The 18,175-nt window shown below is 41.2% G+C and overlaps 1 protein-coding gene across 1 annotated transcript; it reads right to left on the bottom strand.

Moving 5' to 3' along the window:
• Nucleotides 1-17: 17 nt before the first annotated feature.
• LOC146546213 (uncharacterized) lies at nt 18-13,722 on the bottom strand. The gene is made up of 3 exons (XM_085266612.1): nt 12,474-13,722; nt 1,047-1,197; nt 18-684 (listed from the first exon to the last, which is right to left on the bottom strand). Exons 1-3 carry the CDS (start codon nt 13,720-13,722, stop codon nt 18-20), a joined length of 2,067 nt encoding a protein of 688 aa, XP_085122738.1.
• Nucleotides 13,723-18,175: the final 4,453 nt, after the last annotated feature.

Below are 18,175 nucleotides of genomic sequence, written 5' to 3'. Positions count from 1 at the left end.
TGTTTTTATACTCCAGTTTAGCAGTTTTTATGGCCCTCTTGACCTCCCTGTTGACCTTCTTTTTGTCCAGAGCAGAGCCGGTGAAGAAAACCCTCTTTTTTTATTAAGGATTTCCTTGAGCTCCTTGGTGATCCAGGGGGTTTGTTGTTGGGGTAGATGGAGACTGTTTTTGAGGGGATAATGTTGTCAACGGAGAAGGAGATGTATGATGTCACCGTGTTGACTTGTTTGTCGATGTCATCAGAGGGCGAAAGAAGGCTGTCCCAGTTAGTGGCTTCGAAACATCCTTGCAGGGTGAGGATACTTTCCTCTGTCCACAGCTTGATGTTTTTGGTGACCTTTTTAATCCTCTTGATGACTGGGGTGTAAGCAGGGGCCAGCAGGATGGTGTGGTGGTCTGCTGAGCCGAGAGGGGGGAGGGTGAGGGCTTTAAATGTATCTGGTACAGAGCCATAGCATTTATCCAGAGTCTTCCCCTGACGTGTGCTGCATGTAACATACTGTTGGTATCCTTTAAGCAACTTGTCAGGGGAACAGTGGTTGAAATCACCCAGGATGAACTTGGGAGAGACTGGTGATAATTGTTCCAGTTTGTACAGAGGGTTGGTGATGTACTCTGTGGCTTTAGCTGCATCAGCTCTGGGGTGGATGTAAACCAAGATGATGAAAAGCTGTGGGAATTCTCTGGGGAGGTAGTAGGGGCACAGGGACTGTAGAGCACCAGCTGTTGTTTGCATTCCGACACACGTCTAAATGTTGCTTCCCGGTGCGTTCGCGGTCCCTGTCCAGACATAGAGGTGGTGAAAAGCCATCAATGTGCAGAGTGCTGTCATCGTCACTGTTGTTTAACCACGATTCCGTGAACGCCAGAACAGAGGCAGTTCTGTACTCATGCAGGTGGTTGACGCAGGCTTGCAGCTCGTCCAGCTTGGAGTAGAGAGACCGCACATTAGCAAGGATAATGGGCGCAAGACGCTCGTTGTTTGTGTGCCTCCCTCTTGAGTCTGGCTCTCAACCCCGCTCTTCTTTAATCTCCTCCTGGTTACCTTGCTATTGTGCGTTTTTCAATTTCCGTGTCCACAGAGTATTTCCTCGGGAAAGCAGTCCGTGGTAGCGGGGCGGAAAAGTCCGAGGCCGGGCTGCAGCTGCAGCCGCAGCTGGATGAGTAAGTCCCTGGTGTAGGTGAGCCTTGGGGGCCTGTCGAAGTGTCGGAAACAAGTCTGAAAAATCACAAAATAGCCTGCATTTGTATAGCGCTTTCCTAGTCCTTAAAGACCCAAAGCGCTTCACACTACATTCAGTCATTCACACACTGGTGATGGCAGCTACGTTGTAGCCACAGCTGCCCTGGGGCGCACTGACAGAGGCGAGGCTGCCGGACACTGGCGCCACCGTGCCCTCTGACCATCACCAGTAGGCAAACATGGGGTTAGTATCTTGCCCAAGGATATTTGGCATGCAGCCAGGAGGCAGCCTGGGATCAAATCACCGACCTTCTGATTAGTGGCTGACCTGCTCTGCCACCTGAGCTACAGCCACATAGGGGCGGCTGTAGCTCAGGTGGCAGAGCACATCATAAACATCTTCAGTGTCAGTTACAAGCACTGGTGTACAGACAATAGCATGACGTGTAGAGGAAAAATGAGGAAAAGGAAAAGAATACAAATATACTGAGTAGATGGTGAAAAACAACAACAAAAAGAGCATTAAAGTTAGAAAAAGAACACAAAACTGCTCAGCTGACTGGCCGGTCGACCGCACGAGCAGCGACCCAGAACCGGAATTTACCGAGGGAGAGTTTCTGAAGAGCTACAGGATGAAGGTGTGCAACGTCTTGTGTCCAGAAAAAATGCAGATTTTGGCAAATGTAAACCTGAGGAGACAGACGATTGCTGATCGGGTTTGTGAGATGGCCACTGATTTAAGTGAATGTGTGTGTGAATGGGTGGATGACTGGATATGTAAAGCGCTTTGGGGTCCTTAGGGACTAGTAAAGCGCTATATAAATACAGGCCATTTTACCATTTAAGAACACAGTTGTGTGACAGAAGCAAAAGCTTTATTGCATACTCTCTTGCTGTGGATGAAAGTACAGACATGATGGACGTTGCACAGCTGGCCATCTTCATCCGTGGAGTGGAAATATCGGACATTAAATTGATGCACGGGACAACGACAGGAAAAGACATTTTTGAAAACGCATGTCAAAGTGTAACCGACATGAAACTGCCCTGGGACAAACTTCCTGGACCTACAAAAGATGGAGCACCGGTGTTGTGCAGTGAAAAAAAGTGGTGTAGTTGGCAGGATGAGAGTACAGATGCAGGAGGAGAACTGTACTGGTGAGTTAACAGCCTATCACTGCATCATACACCAGGAAACGCTGTGTGGAAAAGTCCTAAAAATTGAGCATGCCCATATGGAAAAGACATATATAAATATAAGTTTGTATCTGTCTTGTGTGAAACTTGTATGAAAAGCATACAAGAGTGAAAACAGATATAAGATTCCTAGAAAAATTATATAAATGAAACTTGTATGTTTTGGATACTTACTAAAACAATATATGAAAGTGGCCACTTTCATGAGTAAATCATAAAAGCCTTATATGATTCACTATATGAAGTAGGCCACATCTGATGCAAGTTTTTTCTATTTCTTTTCCATATGGGTGTAATGATCACCGTAATGCAAACCTTAAATTTTATCTGAGCTAAAGGTTTAAATCACCGTCAGTTTCAGTCTTTTATGTGGGAAATAGATTCAGAGTTTGCCAACATTCCTTATACAGAGGTCCGTTGGCTGAGTTAGGGAAAAGTTCTCAATAGAGTTTTTGAGCTCAGCAAGGAAATCTGTCAGTTCATGGACATGGCGTGTATGATGCAGTGAAGGCATTTCAAGTGAAGCTGTCACAAATGCACCAGTGCAACCTGCCTCGCTTTGCCTGTTGCCAAGTAATGTTGAACCAAGTCGGCGCACTTTGCTGACAAACTGAGCGCACTGCGCACAGAGTTCGCATCGCTTTGGTGACTTTAAAGCACAAAAAGAGAATTTCAAGCTGCTTTGCAACTGATTTATGTGGAAACTGCACCTGTGCAGATTCAGGTGGAGCTGCAGTGTAATGGTAAATGGCCTGCATTTGTATAGCGCTTTTCTAGTCCCTAAGGACCCCAAAGCACTTCACACTACATTCAGTCATTCTCCCATTCACACACACATTCACACACTGGCGATGGCAAGCTACATTGTAGCCACAGCTGCCCTGGGGCGCACTGACAGAGGCAAGGCCCTCTGACCACCACCAGTAGACAAACACGAGGTTAGTATCTTGCCCAAGGATATTTGGGATGCAGCCAGGAGGCAGCCTGGGATCGAACCACCGACCTTCTGATTAGTGGCTGACCTGCTCTGCCACCTGAGCTACAGCCACCCCTAGGAGCTGCAGTGTAATGGTACACTCAAGGCAAAGCACGACACTGAATGGACCACACAGTTTATTAGTTCCATTCCTGAAGCAATACCCCAGCTCCGTCTACATGCGGCTCGAACCTTGTGTATGTTTTCACTTATGTTTTTCAGGGGGTTTTGGCAGCATGTTCATGATTCTTACTTGCATAATTTTGACAGGATACATTTTTATGAAGAGCAAAATATTTAAAGTTAAAGTTTATTTTTTCAAGTTTATTTATTCTGGAATAATATTCCTGTCTGTTGTTATTCATATTTAGGTTTAAAAAAACCCCCGTTGTTTTAGTGTGTTGAATAAATGTTTATCTTGTTTGGCCTGCGACCTAAAGTGTGCCTTGACCCCTGTGCAATTTGAGTTTGACACCCCAGCTCTACACTGTAAGAAATGGCAGTGAAATTGACATAAAAAAACATGTAATATCCCTACAGAAATGTATAGTAAACCCCAAAACACAATTTCTCTGTTTCAATCACAGTTAATTTTTTAAACTAGTAAACAGAATGTTTTTGTTATATTTACAACATAAACGTGTGATTATAATCAAATGTATTTGTTAAAACTGCAAATATTGGGAACAAAAAATGAAATACTTTAATACTCATAACAGAACAATTATGTTAATTGGACATGCAAATATTGTAAAACTATAGTTTCAGTCAGTTGTTTTTAAAAATACTTACATAATTATATGTAAGTCACTTTACAAGTTTATACTGTAGGCCTGTACCAGACCTACTTTTAACATGATTCATGACATTATGCAAATTCAGGTATAGGGCTAATAAAATGTTTTCACAGAAAATGTCATTGTGAACCTGAGAGGTTACTTTACTATTTATAGGGTATATAAAGACATATAATTATATGTCATATATATTATATGTTCACCTTGTGTTCCTTCGTTGTGTACTTCTTCCACATCTCCTCTTTCAATTATGTCATTCATGTATGCAACATAATCATTTTTGTAATTCTCATCCTTGTTCAACCTTCTCCTTAAGTGTTCCAGTCTGATCTTTGCAAGGCTTTTGTTGTCTGGTAAGTTTGGCCTTTGCATGAATGGAAGAGGCATCTCACAGTTTCCTTGTTCATTTTTCTTTATCCCTTCCTTAAGTTTTTCCAGAAAAACGAGATTCTCTTGTGAGACCGTTTTTTCACATGCCTTTGTGTCCTTGAAATCTGATTCAAGAACATTGATCACGTCCATTGGTGTTACAGCAGGCATTTCTTTACCATGACTCTATGGCACAGACTTGCTTCAGTTTCATTTGGCTCTGATGTAGAGCCACCAACAATGCTCCACCCTTTTCTGATTTTCTCACAACCTGTTTGCAAGCAACACCACATGTAAAGGGCTTAGAGATACTAAGTAACTGTGAGGAAAACCAAAAGTTATTGCAAAAGGTTCCACAATAGTTTGCAACACGTCAGAATTGTCAAGTCACAGTTGCTCTCATGAAAGGCAAAGATTTTCCCTCTTTCAAGGGTGCTTTGTAGCACTCGAGGCAGAAATTGCATGTAATCCTGTGACATTAAGTGACTGTCCATATAAACTTTAAATTCCTTGTCATAATTCTCTAACGTTGCACGTGCTGCTTGCCTTTCCTTTTCTGCTTGTAAACGCTCTAGTTCAGACCTTTGGGCATCCACTTCCCTCCTGTGTTTCTTTTCTATTTCTCTTATATTTTTGTTTTTGTTTTATTTCCTCTTGTGTGATTTTATACTGAGCTTCTTTTGCAGCTAATTCTGCAACAGCATCAATTCTTTTGGCTGCAATGCTTGCTTCAGATTGGTAACTTGACTGTGATGCAGTACCACATATGGACATAGCATGTTCATAAGCTAAGAGCTGATGGAGGCGCTGCCTTTCTCTATCTGCATCATACTCATCTATAGCTGCTAAATGCTCAGATATGACTTTCATAATGTCCTTTGTCACTGATTCACAAGAGTCCATTTTGCGCCTTATGACATGGGATGGTTCATTACGCTCTCTATATTCACTGTATGCTTTCACTATATCATTTAATGTCCATTCAATATCATCAGCCATTTCTGCTAACTGTGAATCTGATAAATCACTTTTCAGGTCTTCTCTGTATACTCTGACCTGGTCTTTCCAATGTTCATAAATGGTGAGCAGTTTCTTCTCTCTTTTATTCTGTTCATCCCTTTGATATAAGAGCTTATTCTCTGTGGGCACACTGGGCCATTCTGATCATCTTGGGAACGTTTCATTAGCTGTTTCATCAGCTTCGCGTGTCAATACCGTTGCTGTAGCTTGCTGCTCCGTGCCGTTCTGTAACCGTTCCGATCGCAGGAAGCCCTCTTTTGGATAGAATCAAGAGCTGGGGGAGACAGTTTGAATCCAAAGCTCCACGCCAATATGCCTGAATTAATCTGAATACAAACCCATACATGCAATTAAGACACGCTTACATTCATGGATGTTCAGACATTACATAAATGCTAAATGGTGTAGATTTAAAAGGGACTTGCTATCAGATGCGGAGGTTATTCATTGCTGAGGAATAATTCAGGGAGTTGCATGACAATGGAGTAACTTTTATGAAAAGAAAAAAAAAGCGACTGGGATGACGAACCAGTGATTAGAAGCTTAAAGCAGTTTTAAAATAGTGAATTGGGAGTGCTCTTGTGCTGATTGAGCAACAAAAAGTGATTACTGTAGAAAGAAAAAAAAAATGATTTTGTGGTAATGTTTTGAATATGCATTTCTCTTGTCCTGGCAACTTCTTGAGATATGACTCAATATGCAAATTAGTTGAATGAGTGGGGATTGGACTGTCTGACTGTATAAGTGAAGTTTGAACTGAGAGAAATATATCTGTGACTATGTGAGAATAATTGCTTGGTAAAATATATGATAGCATGGTACAGGGTAATTAAATAAAGGTGTTAGGTCTGTGACTAAGTGCAGTAGTGCAGATCTGGAGAAGAAATTTATAATTTAGTGATGATACATTGTCAGTGTTTAGAAAGTGCTTAATGGGTAATATTAATGTTGTGCAAACTGTGCGGCTTTTAACAAGATTTTCTGCTACTACTGCACATTCACCCAGTGTATATACTATATATATATATAATGTTCTTCCTCTACCCCCCCCCCCCCCCCAAATTTTTGCACATGTCGAGGCGCGTGTCAGACTACATTTCACTGTGTGTTATACTTGTATAACTATGCATGTGACAAATAAAGAACCTTGAACCTTGAACCTTCTGTGTATTTAGCAGGTGAAACTATGTCATTTGACCTCAGACTTTCAGGACGCTGGAGCACCTGAGGACAATCCATAAAATATGATGTGGGGAAAATGAACAGAGGGAGTGATTTTTAAGTCTGATTTCAGACCATGTAAGTAGTAGTTAAGCCAGGAGTAGGGCCAAACTTTTATGGCCCGGAAAGTTCTAATTCCATAACATATTGTTATATTAGTAAGCAAAACTTTTCTGTGATTAAGATTTTTGGGGTTTTTGGTTTTGTGATAGGGTAATTCTTCCTGTTAGGTTTGGGTTGTTTTCTTATTTCGATAGAGGGAGTTTTTAAACATGGACATGTCTAGGACTGGGCCCATTATTTTTGTAACAGTGCACTTAGAGAAAACCTGTCAGGTGTCACCTTTATGGTGATGATGTTTTGTGTTTTGATGAGTTAATAATCATCCCTCTTTTTCTCATTTTTGTTCTAAGCAGGCCTGAAAGATTGAATTACCAGCGCTGTAAAACATTTCCTTGGGAGCATATATAAGTTGAGCTTTTCTAGATTACAATGGGCTGAGGAAAAGGCTACCTGTGGGAACCGTGTGAGTCCCTGTCTAAAAGGACTGCAGCGAGTCAGTCCAGTCCAAAATCGTAAACAATTGTTTTTTCTTTTAAAAATGATGACATGATTTTGCTGGTGATGGAGACTGGAACAGGTTGCATGTGAGTCTCCACTATCAGCAATATCTCGTGTGAATGCATGTGAATGAATGTGTGTGACTGGACTGTGATGAACTGACAATATGGACTAAAGTGTTGACTGACTTGACACTGAGACAAGACTGGACCAATGTTAGGATGAGGCTACGTCCACACGTACCCGGGTATTTTTGAAAACGCAGATTTTTCTATGCGTTTGGACCTTCCATCCACACGTAAACTGCGTTTTCGGTCACTGAAAACGGAGATTTTTAAAAACTCCTGCCAGGGTGGATATTTTTGAAAACTCAGTTTTTGCATTCACGTGTGGACGAAAAAAACGGAGAAAACGCAGCGTCAAAGGTGTGCGCATTTATTTATTTATTTTTTATTTTTTTATTTATTTTTTTATTTTTATTTATTTTTTTAACTTTTATTTAACTTTTTTCCCCAACAAATATAAGACTGGTTCACATCCAAAATAATAACACTACACAGCACTAGAATATTACAACATTATGTCCATAATTCTTGTCCACTAGGATCCAGTTTACAGGTTACTCCCAGTGCTTCCAGTGGTTTCTTCCATTTGTCCACAAAAATTCAGGAGCTCCCATCAATATAGTGTCCCAGCCTGATCAGAGTCATAACTTCAATGATGAGCGACCTCCATAGAGAAATGGAGGGAGGCTCAGCCCCCACCCATCTCAACATAATGCTTTTCCTGGCCAACATTAACAGTGACTGAATTACATGCTCATGTTGTACCAGTGAGACAGGAATATATCCCAATATACACATTAATGGGTTTTCTATCACCTGATGACCAATGGCTGTACTAATATTGGCGCAGACCTCTTTCCAAAATGACTGGATAATAGCACATTTCCACAAGCAGTGGAATCTAGTGCCCACTCTGATCTTACACTTGAGACAGTTTGGAGATATTCCCATATTATACTTACTATAAATATACGAAGAAATATACACATTGCGCAAAATTTTGTACTGCATTTCTTTAAATCGGTTACAAACAGAGATTTTAGATGGAAGGAGCAAAATTTTGTCCCATGCCTGTGTATCTATTTCACATTTAAGCAGCGTCCCCCAAGATTTTCTCAACCATGTCAGTTTATCCACAATTAGGGCATAAATCTCGGAATAAAACTTTGATACAAAATGTTTATGCTCCCTATTATCCAGAAAAAATTTCTCCAACCGAAAAGAGGCAGTTGAGATTTGTAATGATTTAGCATTTTTTAACACATAATTTCTCAATTGCAAGTACTTATAAAACTCAGTCTTTGACATAGAATACTGGGACTTCAAGGATTCAAATGATTTAAACTCACCATGTTTAAAAAGGTCATAAAACCTCTTTACACCTATGCCATCCCACAAAGCTTGACCCTATGTTTTGCGGCTGAAGGTCTGGATTATTTATAAACGTTGACAAGATATTAAACGGAAGACTATTGTTAAAAATTTTTCTCAGTTTTCCCCACGTCCACATAGCATTATATATCAGTGGGTTATGCTTTATTACGTGAGGTAAGTCATTTAGACGTTTCCCTAAGAAGTTAACAGGTGAGGATGGTTTACATAATACTTCCTCAATATTTAGCCATGGCAGATCAGAATGTTCATGTATCCAGGAAGAAAGAATCCTCGCTTGTATTGAGAGGACATAATTTTCTATGTTTGGCACTCCCTACCCACCCAGATCTTTCGGTAATTGTAGTGTCTCCAATTTAATTTTGGGTTTTCTTCCTGCCCAAATGAAATCCACCATAGCCTTGTTAATTGCTTTAATATCTTCTGATTTCAAAATTGCAAACAACATGCCTGTGGGATATAATATTTTCGGTAGGATTACCATTTTAATGAGATTTATTCTTCCCAAAAATGATATCGGAAGTGACCTCCATCTTGTCAGCATCTCTCGAAGATCTTGAACCATTCCATTAATATTTTCTCTATATAAGTGACCAACATTTGGTGTAACTTTAACTCCCAAATATACAAAACCTGATGGACATTCTGGACATTGTTATCACTTAAATCACTTTAAGCATATTTGCACTGCACAAGACATAATGTGGATTGCACAACACTGGACATTATAGTCTTCATTTCAAGTTAATACTTGTACAGCTGCTGTTATTGTGTATATATTTATTTATTTATATTTCTTCATACATTCTTATATAGTTCTATATTGTGTATTTTGTTTTACAGTTATTTTATTTTCAACTTTAATTTATATATTTTATCTTATTCTTTCCCAGTTAAATTTACCCTTCATTCTAATTTTTGTTGTTCAGTTATTTCATTTTTAACCTTAATTTATATTTTATTCCTTCCTAGTTAAATTTACCCTTTTTAATTTTTCATATTTATTTCCTATCTTATTCATAGCCTTTTTGTTTTCTTTAGGTCACGAGCAGTTGTCCAAGCATTTCACTACATATCGTACTGTGTATGACTGTGTACGTGACGAATAAAATTTGAATTTGAATTTGAATTTGGTGCCCAATGAAAAGGTTTAACATATCCCCTCCACTACACAAAGTCATTATAACAGATTTATCAAAATTTACTTTGTATCCAGATATAAGACCAAAGTCCTTGATACACCTAGTAAGAACGGGTAAAGAGTTAACCGGGTCAGTCAGTGTCAGAAGAATATCGTCTGCATAGAGCAGAATTTTATGTTGTCTATCCCCAATTTTAACTCCAGGAACACTTGGATTTTGTCTAATGGCCAAAGGCTCGATGGCCAAAGCAAATAATAATGGTGACAATGGGCTACCTTGTGCTGTACCTCTGCTCAATGAAAATGGGGAAGATAACAAGCCGTTAGTTAACACAGATGCTATTGGTGATTTATATATAATTTTGATCCACCCCAGAAAGTTTTTTCCAAACCCAAATCTTCTCATTATTTCAAACATATATTCCCATTCAATTCTATCGAATGCCTTTTCGGCATCCATAGAAACAACAACCCCAGGGATCTGATGAAAATTTAAAAAATGAATAATATTAAATAGACGTCGAGTATTATTATAAGAATTCCTCCCTTTAATAAAGCCTGTCTGATCAGCATGCACGATAGAGCACATTACTTTTTCTAGCCTAAGAGCCAGTATCTTTGAAAGTATCTTATTATCAACACCAAGAAGGCTAATAGGCCTGTAAGATGAGCATGACTCCGGATTTTTATCTTTTTTAGCTATCAATGTTATATTAGCCTGGTACATAGATTCTGGGAGTTTCGATTCTTCAAATGCTTTATTAAAAACCCTTAATAATAAACTATTTAACTTCATTTTCATTACCTTAAAAAATTCTACTGGGAAACCATCTGCCCCAGGTGTGCGCATTTATTTGACGTCACACTGTGCGCCACGTTATTGTTTCGGTGAAATTAATTTCTATAATACTATTACTATTAATTGTACTCTCTGCAGTGTTTAAATGCTTACATATACACACACAGTTACTGTCTCTCCACACATACGACTCGGTTCTGCTTCTATGCCCCAGCTTTTTTTACTATTTCCCACCGAGGCTTCTAGACTTCTGATTGGCCAACATTTCTACACGGATAGGAATATAGCGCCACCTGCTGCTTTGGCATGTTCCTAGCAGCGTTTTCTTTCATTTCTGCCTTTACGTGTGGACGGGATTATTTTTTAAAACAAAAACGGAAAATCGCAGTTTTCAAAAATACCTGTGTACGTGTGGACATAGCCTGAGTAAATGTTGACAAACAATTCACCACGCTGGTGAGAAATGGGTGGATGGTTTGCTTTGCTTTGTTTTGCTTTTGCCAGGAGCAGGAGGATAAGAGAGATCGGAGGGGAAGCTGCAGGTTCACATGAGAGTGGAGCTGCAGACTTCGTCTGCTAATTTTGGGTTGCTGATGTTTGCTTTAAGAAAATTTTTGATATCACTCACGTTACCATTAGCTAATGCAGGCCACTGTAGAAGTCAATTAAATTTTATAGAGGAAAATAGTCAGAACCAAAGCAATATTTAGGAATTACATAAGGGGAATGGTAGACTTGTCACATTCAAAATACAGTTATGGAACAACAAACACTGGTCCAAGTTACTGAGGTTTTTTCCCTTTATTAAAATAGTAAATTATTAAAAAGAGCACAACTGGTAAGGGCATGTGATAGGAGGTGGTACTGCAGGAAAACAAGAGCAAAGTAAAGAAAGCAAACTGTCAGTGGTTTGTGACATTTTTAGTACAATGAAGGAATACAAGACAGTCAGAGAGTTTTCACAGAACTACGTGCACGGGTGAGAGATCGGGTGATACTCACACAGAGGTGCTGCAGTCAGGGTTTATTTATACAGAAGAAACAGTTGCATGACACTTCCTCTTTTCAGGCTTGAGCATAAGTAAAGATAGAAAAGGATGTATGTGTGAATGTGTGTGTGTGTGTGTAGTCGCTCTCTTTCAGAGAACAGGAAAACGGCTTTTCCTGTTACCAAGGAGCCTCTTCCTTTATTCAGCAGTTAAAGCAGAGTTCATGTGTCTATGCACATGTCAAACTGTGGGGGAGAGGCATAAAAATATGTGAACACTCTGTGCTTCCTTAAGCTTTGCATTACATGAGTAAATAAATAGATAATACAGTAAAACGATAGAAATAAGCAAAATAGTGAAATCTCATAACATTTCCCTGCTGTTGTTCATATATGTTTATGTACTTCAACTACTAGTCACTTGCGTGTGCATTTTCAACTAGTGTATCATTTTGTAAAAACATACATGATCAGCTTTATTAGGCATACATAGTTAATGATTAGAAGTCATCTTCTTCAAATTGCATTTCTTCTTGCTGTTCGCTGTGGGATAATGCGACATAAGCTTGCAATCTTACAGTGAACATTCTGCTTATCATGTTTCGGATACAAGGTAGCACACATGTTGAGAATAAGCAAAGGAGTATGAGAAGTACTCCAATGAGCATTAGTCCTTTAATAAGCAATGTCTTCCATGACCCGCTAAGTAGCCAGGTCAGCCAATCTTCTGTTGCTTTTGCATAGTCTTGTTGCTGTGCATTACTCAGTTGTCGTAACTTCTCCAGGGCGGTGGTCATGGTCAAAGTGTGCACGTTGTCCGGGATATAGGTGCAACAAGTCATGTTGAATAAGACACAGAGGCCCCCTCTCTCAGCGAGAACCAAGTCCAGGGCGACCCTGTGTTGCATGACCACTATTCTGATCGCGTCGATTTCCTCATTCTGAGCCTTGTTTATCTTTGTTGAGCTGTTCAGGAAAAGTCCAAATCGATAGTCCAGTGTCTCTATCCTGAGCATATTTTTGGCATTACCTGCCCATGGGAATAGAGAAAGCATTACTTTTTGTCCTTTGGTCCATAGCTTGAATTCGTCTGGTACGTCAGTTCCCCAGATCAAGTCGTGAGGTTGCACGTCGCCGGTGCTCCTCTTGCGTCTTGATCCTTGTGGTCCTACGGTGATTTTGAAGGTGTGATCTGATACAAGAACAGGGGCGCAGAGCCCGGTGCTGTTTGGTGGCAACATGAAGTAGACTTTCTGGCCACACGCCCAGGCTGCGCCCTGCACCCAGTATGTGCCTGTTGATGAGCCGTTGCCATGCCAGTCAGGTGCCGTCAGGATCACGGAACAGTTGTTGTTCTTCCCTAATTTCTTCAGACCCCGGGGCGTGCCTGTCTGACCGGTCTCCCCTGTGAAGTTGAAACACACTGGGTGTTGTATGTCGGGTGGCAGGACAACTGAGAATGATTTCAGTTGTTTGTGGCTAACATTCATATGCACCCAGTGGGCTGCATTGCAGATATAGTTTATATTTGGGTACTGTTGGGTGCAGTTTGTAATGTTATATATCAGTGACTTCACACTCTGTGGGACTATGTATTGTGTTGTATCGTGGCATGTGTTGCTGTTCTGGTCCTTTATGGATCCGCCTATTACCATTACTGGATTTCCTGGTGTTGAGCAGTTTCCGGTAATGGCCTTGTCATATATGCACAGGGCTTCGGCCTTAGTTGGGGCCTTTCCATACACTGTGGCATGAAGTGCTGTTGTAGGCATGTGTGAACAGACGTAGCAGTCTGTGACGTTGTCTTCTGCATGCACTCTGTCATGCACATATCTGTACCATGCATTGTTCAGCCACGGGTGGTTGTGCTCTTTGTCCATATCTTTCAGGTGTGAGTTGTCATATGACCATTTCTTCTGTAGGTGGTGCTGTGGGTCTTCATCTTTCCAGGTGAACATCAGTAGGCTCACTAGGAGCTCAATGCCAGCCACTATGAGGACAGATTTCTTCATGGCGACCACGAACACCTAAACTTCTGGTGAGTAGACTACCAGCGAAGTGGAGAGGCGGGATATACCCAATCAGCCCTTCCTCCACCGGCAGATCACCTGGAAGCTAGGGGAACCGGCGTCTAAGCGTCTGGGTTGTCACTCACTTTCTTACAGTGGCTTTGATGGATCCACGACGGTCGCTCAGCAATTTTGCAAGCTGTAGGCGTGGTCAGGAGTACTTGGTATGGCCCTTCCCACCTTGGAGAGGCCCAGTTTTTCCTTTGGAGTACTTTGATCAGGATCCAGTCACCTGGTTTCAACCTGCAAGAAACTGGAGAAGAATCACTCGGCAGTTGGTTGTTCAGTATTATCTCTTTGTTGTCTAGCAGCTTTGTCATCCATTCGGCTAATGTTGTTTCTCTAATCGATTTATCTATTGGCTCACTGGTAATTGGGAGGGGAAAAGGTCACCCATGCACTATCTCAAAAGGTGTTAGTTTGTTTGAGCCCTGTGTCAGTCTCATCCACATTTTAACTAACCCTATGCATTCAGGCCATGGGCGGCCAGTTTCCTCCATGCACTTTCTGAGTCTCTGCTTTATTGTGCCATTTGTTCTTTCTACCAGTCCTGCGCTTTGTGGGTGGTAGGAACAATGATGCTTTATGCTGAATCCTAAAGCTTCAGAGACTTTTGATATGACTTCATTCACAAAGTGTGTGCCGTTGTCGGATCTTATCAGACTTGGTATTCCGTATGTCGGAATATAGTGATTGCACAGGCATTTGGCTACTGTTATTGCGTCAGCCTTCTTCACTGAATAGATCTCAGGCCACTTTGAGAATACATCTATTATTACCAGTGCATACTCTAATTGTTGGTATTTGTTTAGTTGGATAAAATCCATGTGTATTGTATGGAATGGGTGAGGAGGTGTGGGAAAATGACCTCTTTTGGGCCGTAGATTCCCCTGAGCATTGTGTCTTTGACATATCATACATGTTCTGATGTACTCCTTTGCTGAGTTCTCAAAATTTTTTGAGTAGAATTGTTTAGAGAGTATATGTATCATCCCTGCTGTTGACACGTGGGTTTTCCCATGGGTCACCAACGCTGCCGTTTTGTGCAAAGATTTAGGTAGGATGGGTTTTCCATTACATGTCATGATATCGTCTTGTAATATTGCTCCATCTTTTAACCAAGAGGATTTTTCATTTTGTGATGCTGCTTTTTGTTCGTCTTTCAAAACATCTATTGATATCAGAGGGCAGGGGGTTAATGTAAAAGCGTCTGCTTCTTTTCCTGCTGTCTCTTTTGCTGCTTTATCTGCAAAGTTATTTCCTTTAGTGATGTCTGAGTCATCTTTCTGGTGTGCAGCACATTTACATAAGGCTAAATGTCTGGGCAATGTGATGACTTCCAGCAGTCTTTTCAAAAGACCACCGTGTTGTACTGGTGCGCCAGTTGATGTTATCATACCTCTGTTCTGCAATATTTTCGCATAATGGTGTACTGCAGCGTAGACGTACTGGCTGTCTGTCTGTATGTTTATATCTTTGTCTTTGTATAATTCACAGGCTCTGATGACTGCTGTTAACTCTGCACTTTGTGCTGAGTGTGAAGAGGTCAATGGCCGTGCTTCAATAACTGTATCTATTGTGGTCACAGCATAACCAACACAGTTTCGTCCAGTTTTGTCTCTGCTTGCGGAACCATCTACAAAGATGTCTACAAAGGATGTTTGTGGTGTGCTATATATGACAGGTCGCGGTTTCGTTTCCTCATCTAGCCTGTGCAAACAGCTGTGTGCATCACCATCTGTTTCCACAGGAAGCAGAGTACTCGGATTTAGCTGATTACACTTCTCTATAGTAATGTGTGACTGTGAAAGCAGGATGCCTACATATGATAGCTGTCTTGCTTGCGTTAGGTATGCTAAATTTGCTTGCAGCAGTATTGACGTGACAGCATGCGGCACTTTGATGATTAAAGAGTGTCCTAAAATGATATCAGCTGACTTTTTAACTGCCTCTGCTGCAGCCGCACAGGCTTGCACGCAAGTGGGTAGACCAGAGGCCACAGAGTCAAGTTTACATGAATAAAATGCCAAAGGCCGCTGTCTATCCCCAAAAGCTTGTGTCAGTACAGCTTTCATGTATCCAGAGCTGCCGTCTACGTGTAAGTAAAATGGCTTGTCATAGTCTGGCAATGCTAGGACAGTGCTAGTTTGCAGTGCTGATTTTAAATTCTGAAATGATTGTTCTGCTTCAGGCGTCCATGTCAACTTATCTCTCAAAGCTAGATTTTTTCCATAAATTAAGTCTTGCAGGGGTTGGACCCTGAGGGCATATTCTGGAATCCAACTTCTGCAAAAGTTGCGGAGACCAAGGAAACTCATCATTTGTTGTTTCGTTAATGGCTTTGGAGCATCTTGTACAGCTGCTTTTCTGCTGTCTAGCAATTTCCTGCCCTGTCCTGTCAACTCATGACCTAGATATGTGACCTTTGATTGCCACAATTGCAGCTTGTGTTGTGACACTTTGTGACCCTGCTGTGCTAGGTGTAGCAACACAGTTAGGGTGTTCGCCTTGCAGTCTGCCTGCGTGTTTCCGGTTACCAGAATGTCATCTACGTAAAGCAGGAACTGTCCTGGAGCGGGCAGAATGCAAGTTGACATTGAGTGCTTAAGAGCTTCCGCATATAGTGTTGGACTATTTTGAAAACCTTGTGGTAAGCGTGTGTATGTGTATTTCTGGTCATCAAACGTAAAGCCAAAAAGTCCCTGTGACTCTGGGTGCAGGGGCACAGAGAAAAAAGCATTAGATAAATCAATTACTGAAAACCACTGTTCTCTGGGTGACACTTGGTTCAATATTGTGTGTGGGTTTGCCACAACAGGAGGGATTTGTTCTGTAATGTCATTAATTGCTCTTAAATCATGTACAAGTCTATATTTTCCTGTGCTTGCTTTCTTTACTGGAAATATAGGCGTATTACATGTTGTTTTTGTTGTTTTTATCAGAATCCCTGCCTTTTCCATGTCTGCTATGACCGGGCGAATCCCGTCTCTTGCTTCTGCAGATAGTGGGTATTGTGGCTTCATTGGTCTGCGGTCAGAGGTTACTTTTACTCTTATTGGATCAACGTGTTTTATTAATCCTACATCTGTTGACCCATTTGACCACAAAGATTTTGGCAAGGCCTCAATCTCTGTGTCATGTACAGTGGTTAACATCAGTCACTTTTCTTCCTCAGTTACAAGGCATGAGGTTGGAGAGGTGGTTAAATGAGTGCTGGGTCTGACATTTAAAACCCACCCCAAAGTGTACCTCATGCAACCTGTCCTGCGGCCTTGAAGCCAACCTTCATGGGTGTCCTCTGTCTTTTCATAATGATCATTCTGCACTCGTTTTAAAACCATGCCTAAATCTTTCCATTGCGTTTGAGGGTTTTTTGCTGTAGAGACATGTGGAACAGGCATTCAATTTAAGTCTGTCACTCTGGGGGGTTGGATTACCGAGCACACAGCATTTCCGCTTTTTGTAACGTAAAGGTGTTGCAAGGTTAATTTTTGTGGTCCCAGACGGTGGACCTGGGTGTCATACTCTGGATCAGGCCCTGGTGTTTGTTTAAAACGCAGAGTATTATGTAGTTCATTATGTGGTATTGTTTCTGAGGAGCGTGGCAAATATCTTTCAGTCAATGTAATTAGCTGTTTAGAGGAAGGCAAATCCAACGTCCAATAATAGTATGGATCACCATCCTCATGACACACAAGGGTGTGTGATTCAGAGAGCATCAGCTCTGCTCTCATGCCATTGTGTTCAGGAACTACTCCTATTCTTAGCTTCATTAATCCATCACGGCCTAGTAAATTTACTGGGCAGCTGGAGTCAATGATGCATTGTAGTTTACACTTTCTGTGACTTTCAGCGTGTAGAAAGTCTAATTTTTGTGTTAACAGTTGGGTGGTGGTGTGCCCTGAGGCTGATGTGACTACGCGGGCGTCTTTTGAGAAATGTGTTCTGGGGGGTTCTTCTGTCAGAACAGTCATACACGCACCGGTATCGCACAACATAAGATAGGGTTTGCCATTTATGTGCACAGTTACTTCTGGTTTGTGTTCAGAGCCTAAAAGCAACTGGTGGATGTTGAAAATTTCACCCTCGCACTCTAGCTGTTCGTGTGGGGTGTTTGGGCTAGGGCATAGTCACATTTCATCTTCACTGTCCCTATTGTCTCTGCCCTGCCTCTGCCTTCTGTTAGAGCGGTCATCTCTGTCTCTATCTCTATCTCTGTCTCCCTCTCTGTCCTCTCTGTCTCTGTCTCTATCTCTGCGGTTGTCTCTCTGCCTACTCCTGCAATCTCTGGCAAAATGCCCTTCTTTATCACAATTATAACACCTTCTGTGTCGTTCTTTATCATCTTTATTCTGTTTCCTGCCTTTCCCTTTTTGTGGATTTCTTCCGGCGTATG

Source organism: Mchenga conophoros, unplaced genomic scaffold (assembly GCF_057382185.1).
Source record: "Mchenga conophoros isolate Kocher_MC1m ecotype Shallow Benthic unplaced genomic scaffold, M_conophoros_male_GT1.1 unmapped_scaffold_4, whole genome shotgun sequence".
Lineage (NCBI taxonomy): Eukaryota > Metazoa > Chordata > Actinopteri > Cichliformes > Cichlidae > Mchenga > Mchenga conophoros.
This window is presented reverse-complemented; position numbering and strand designations above follow the sequence as displayed.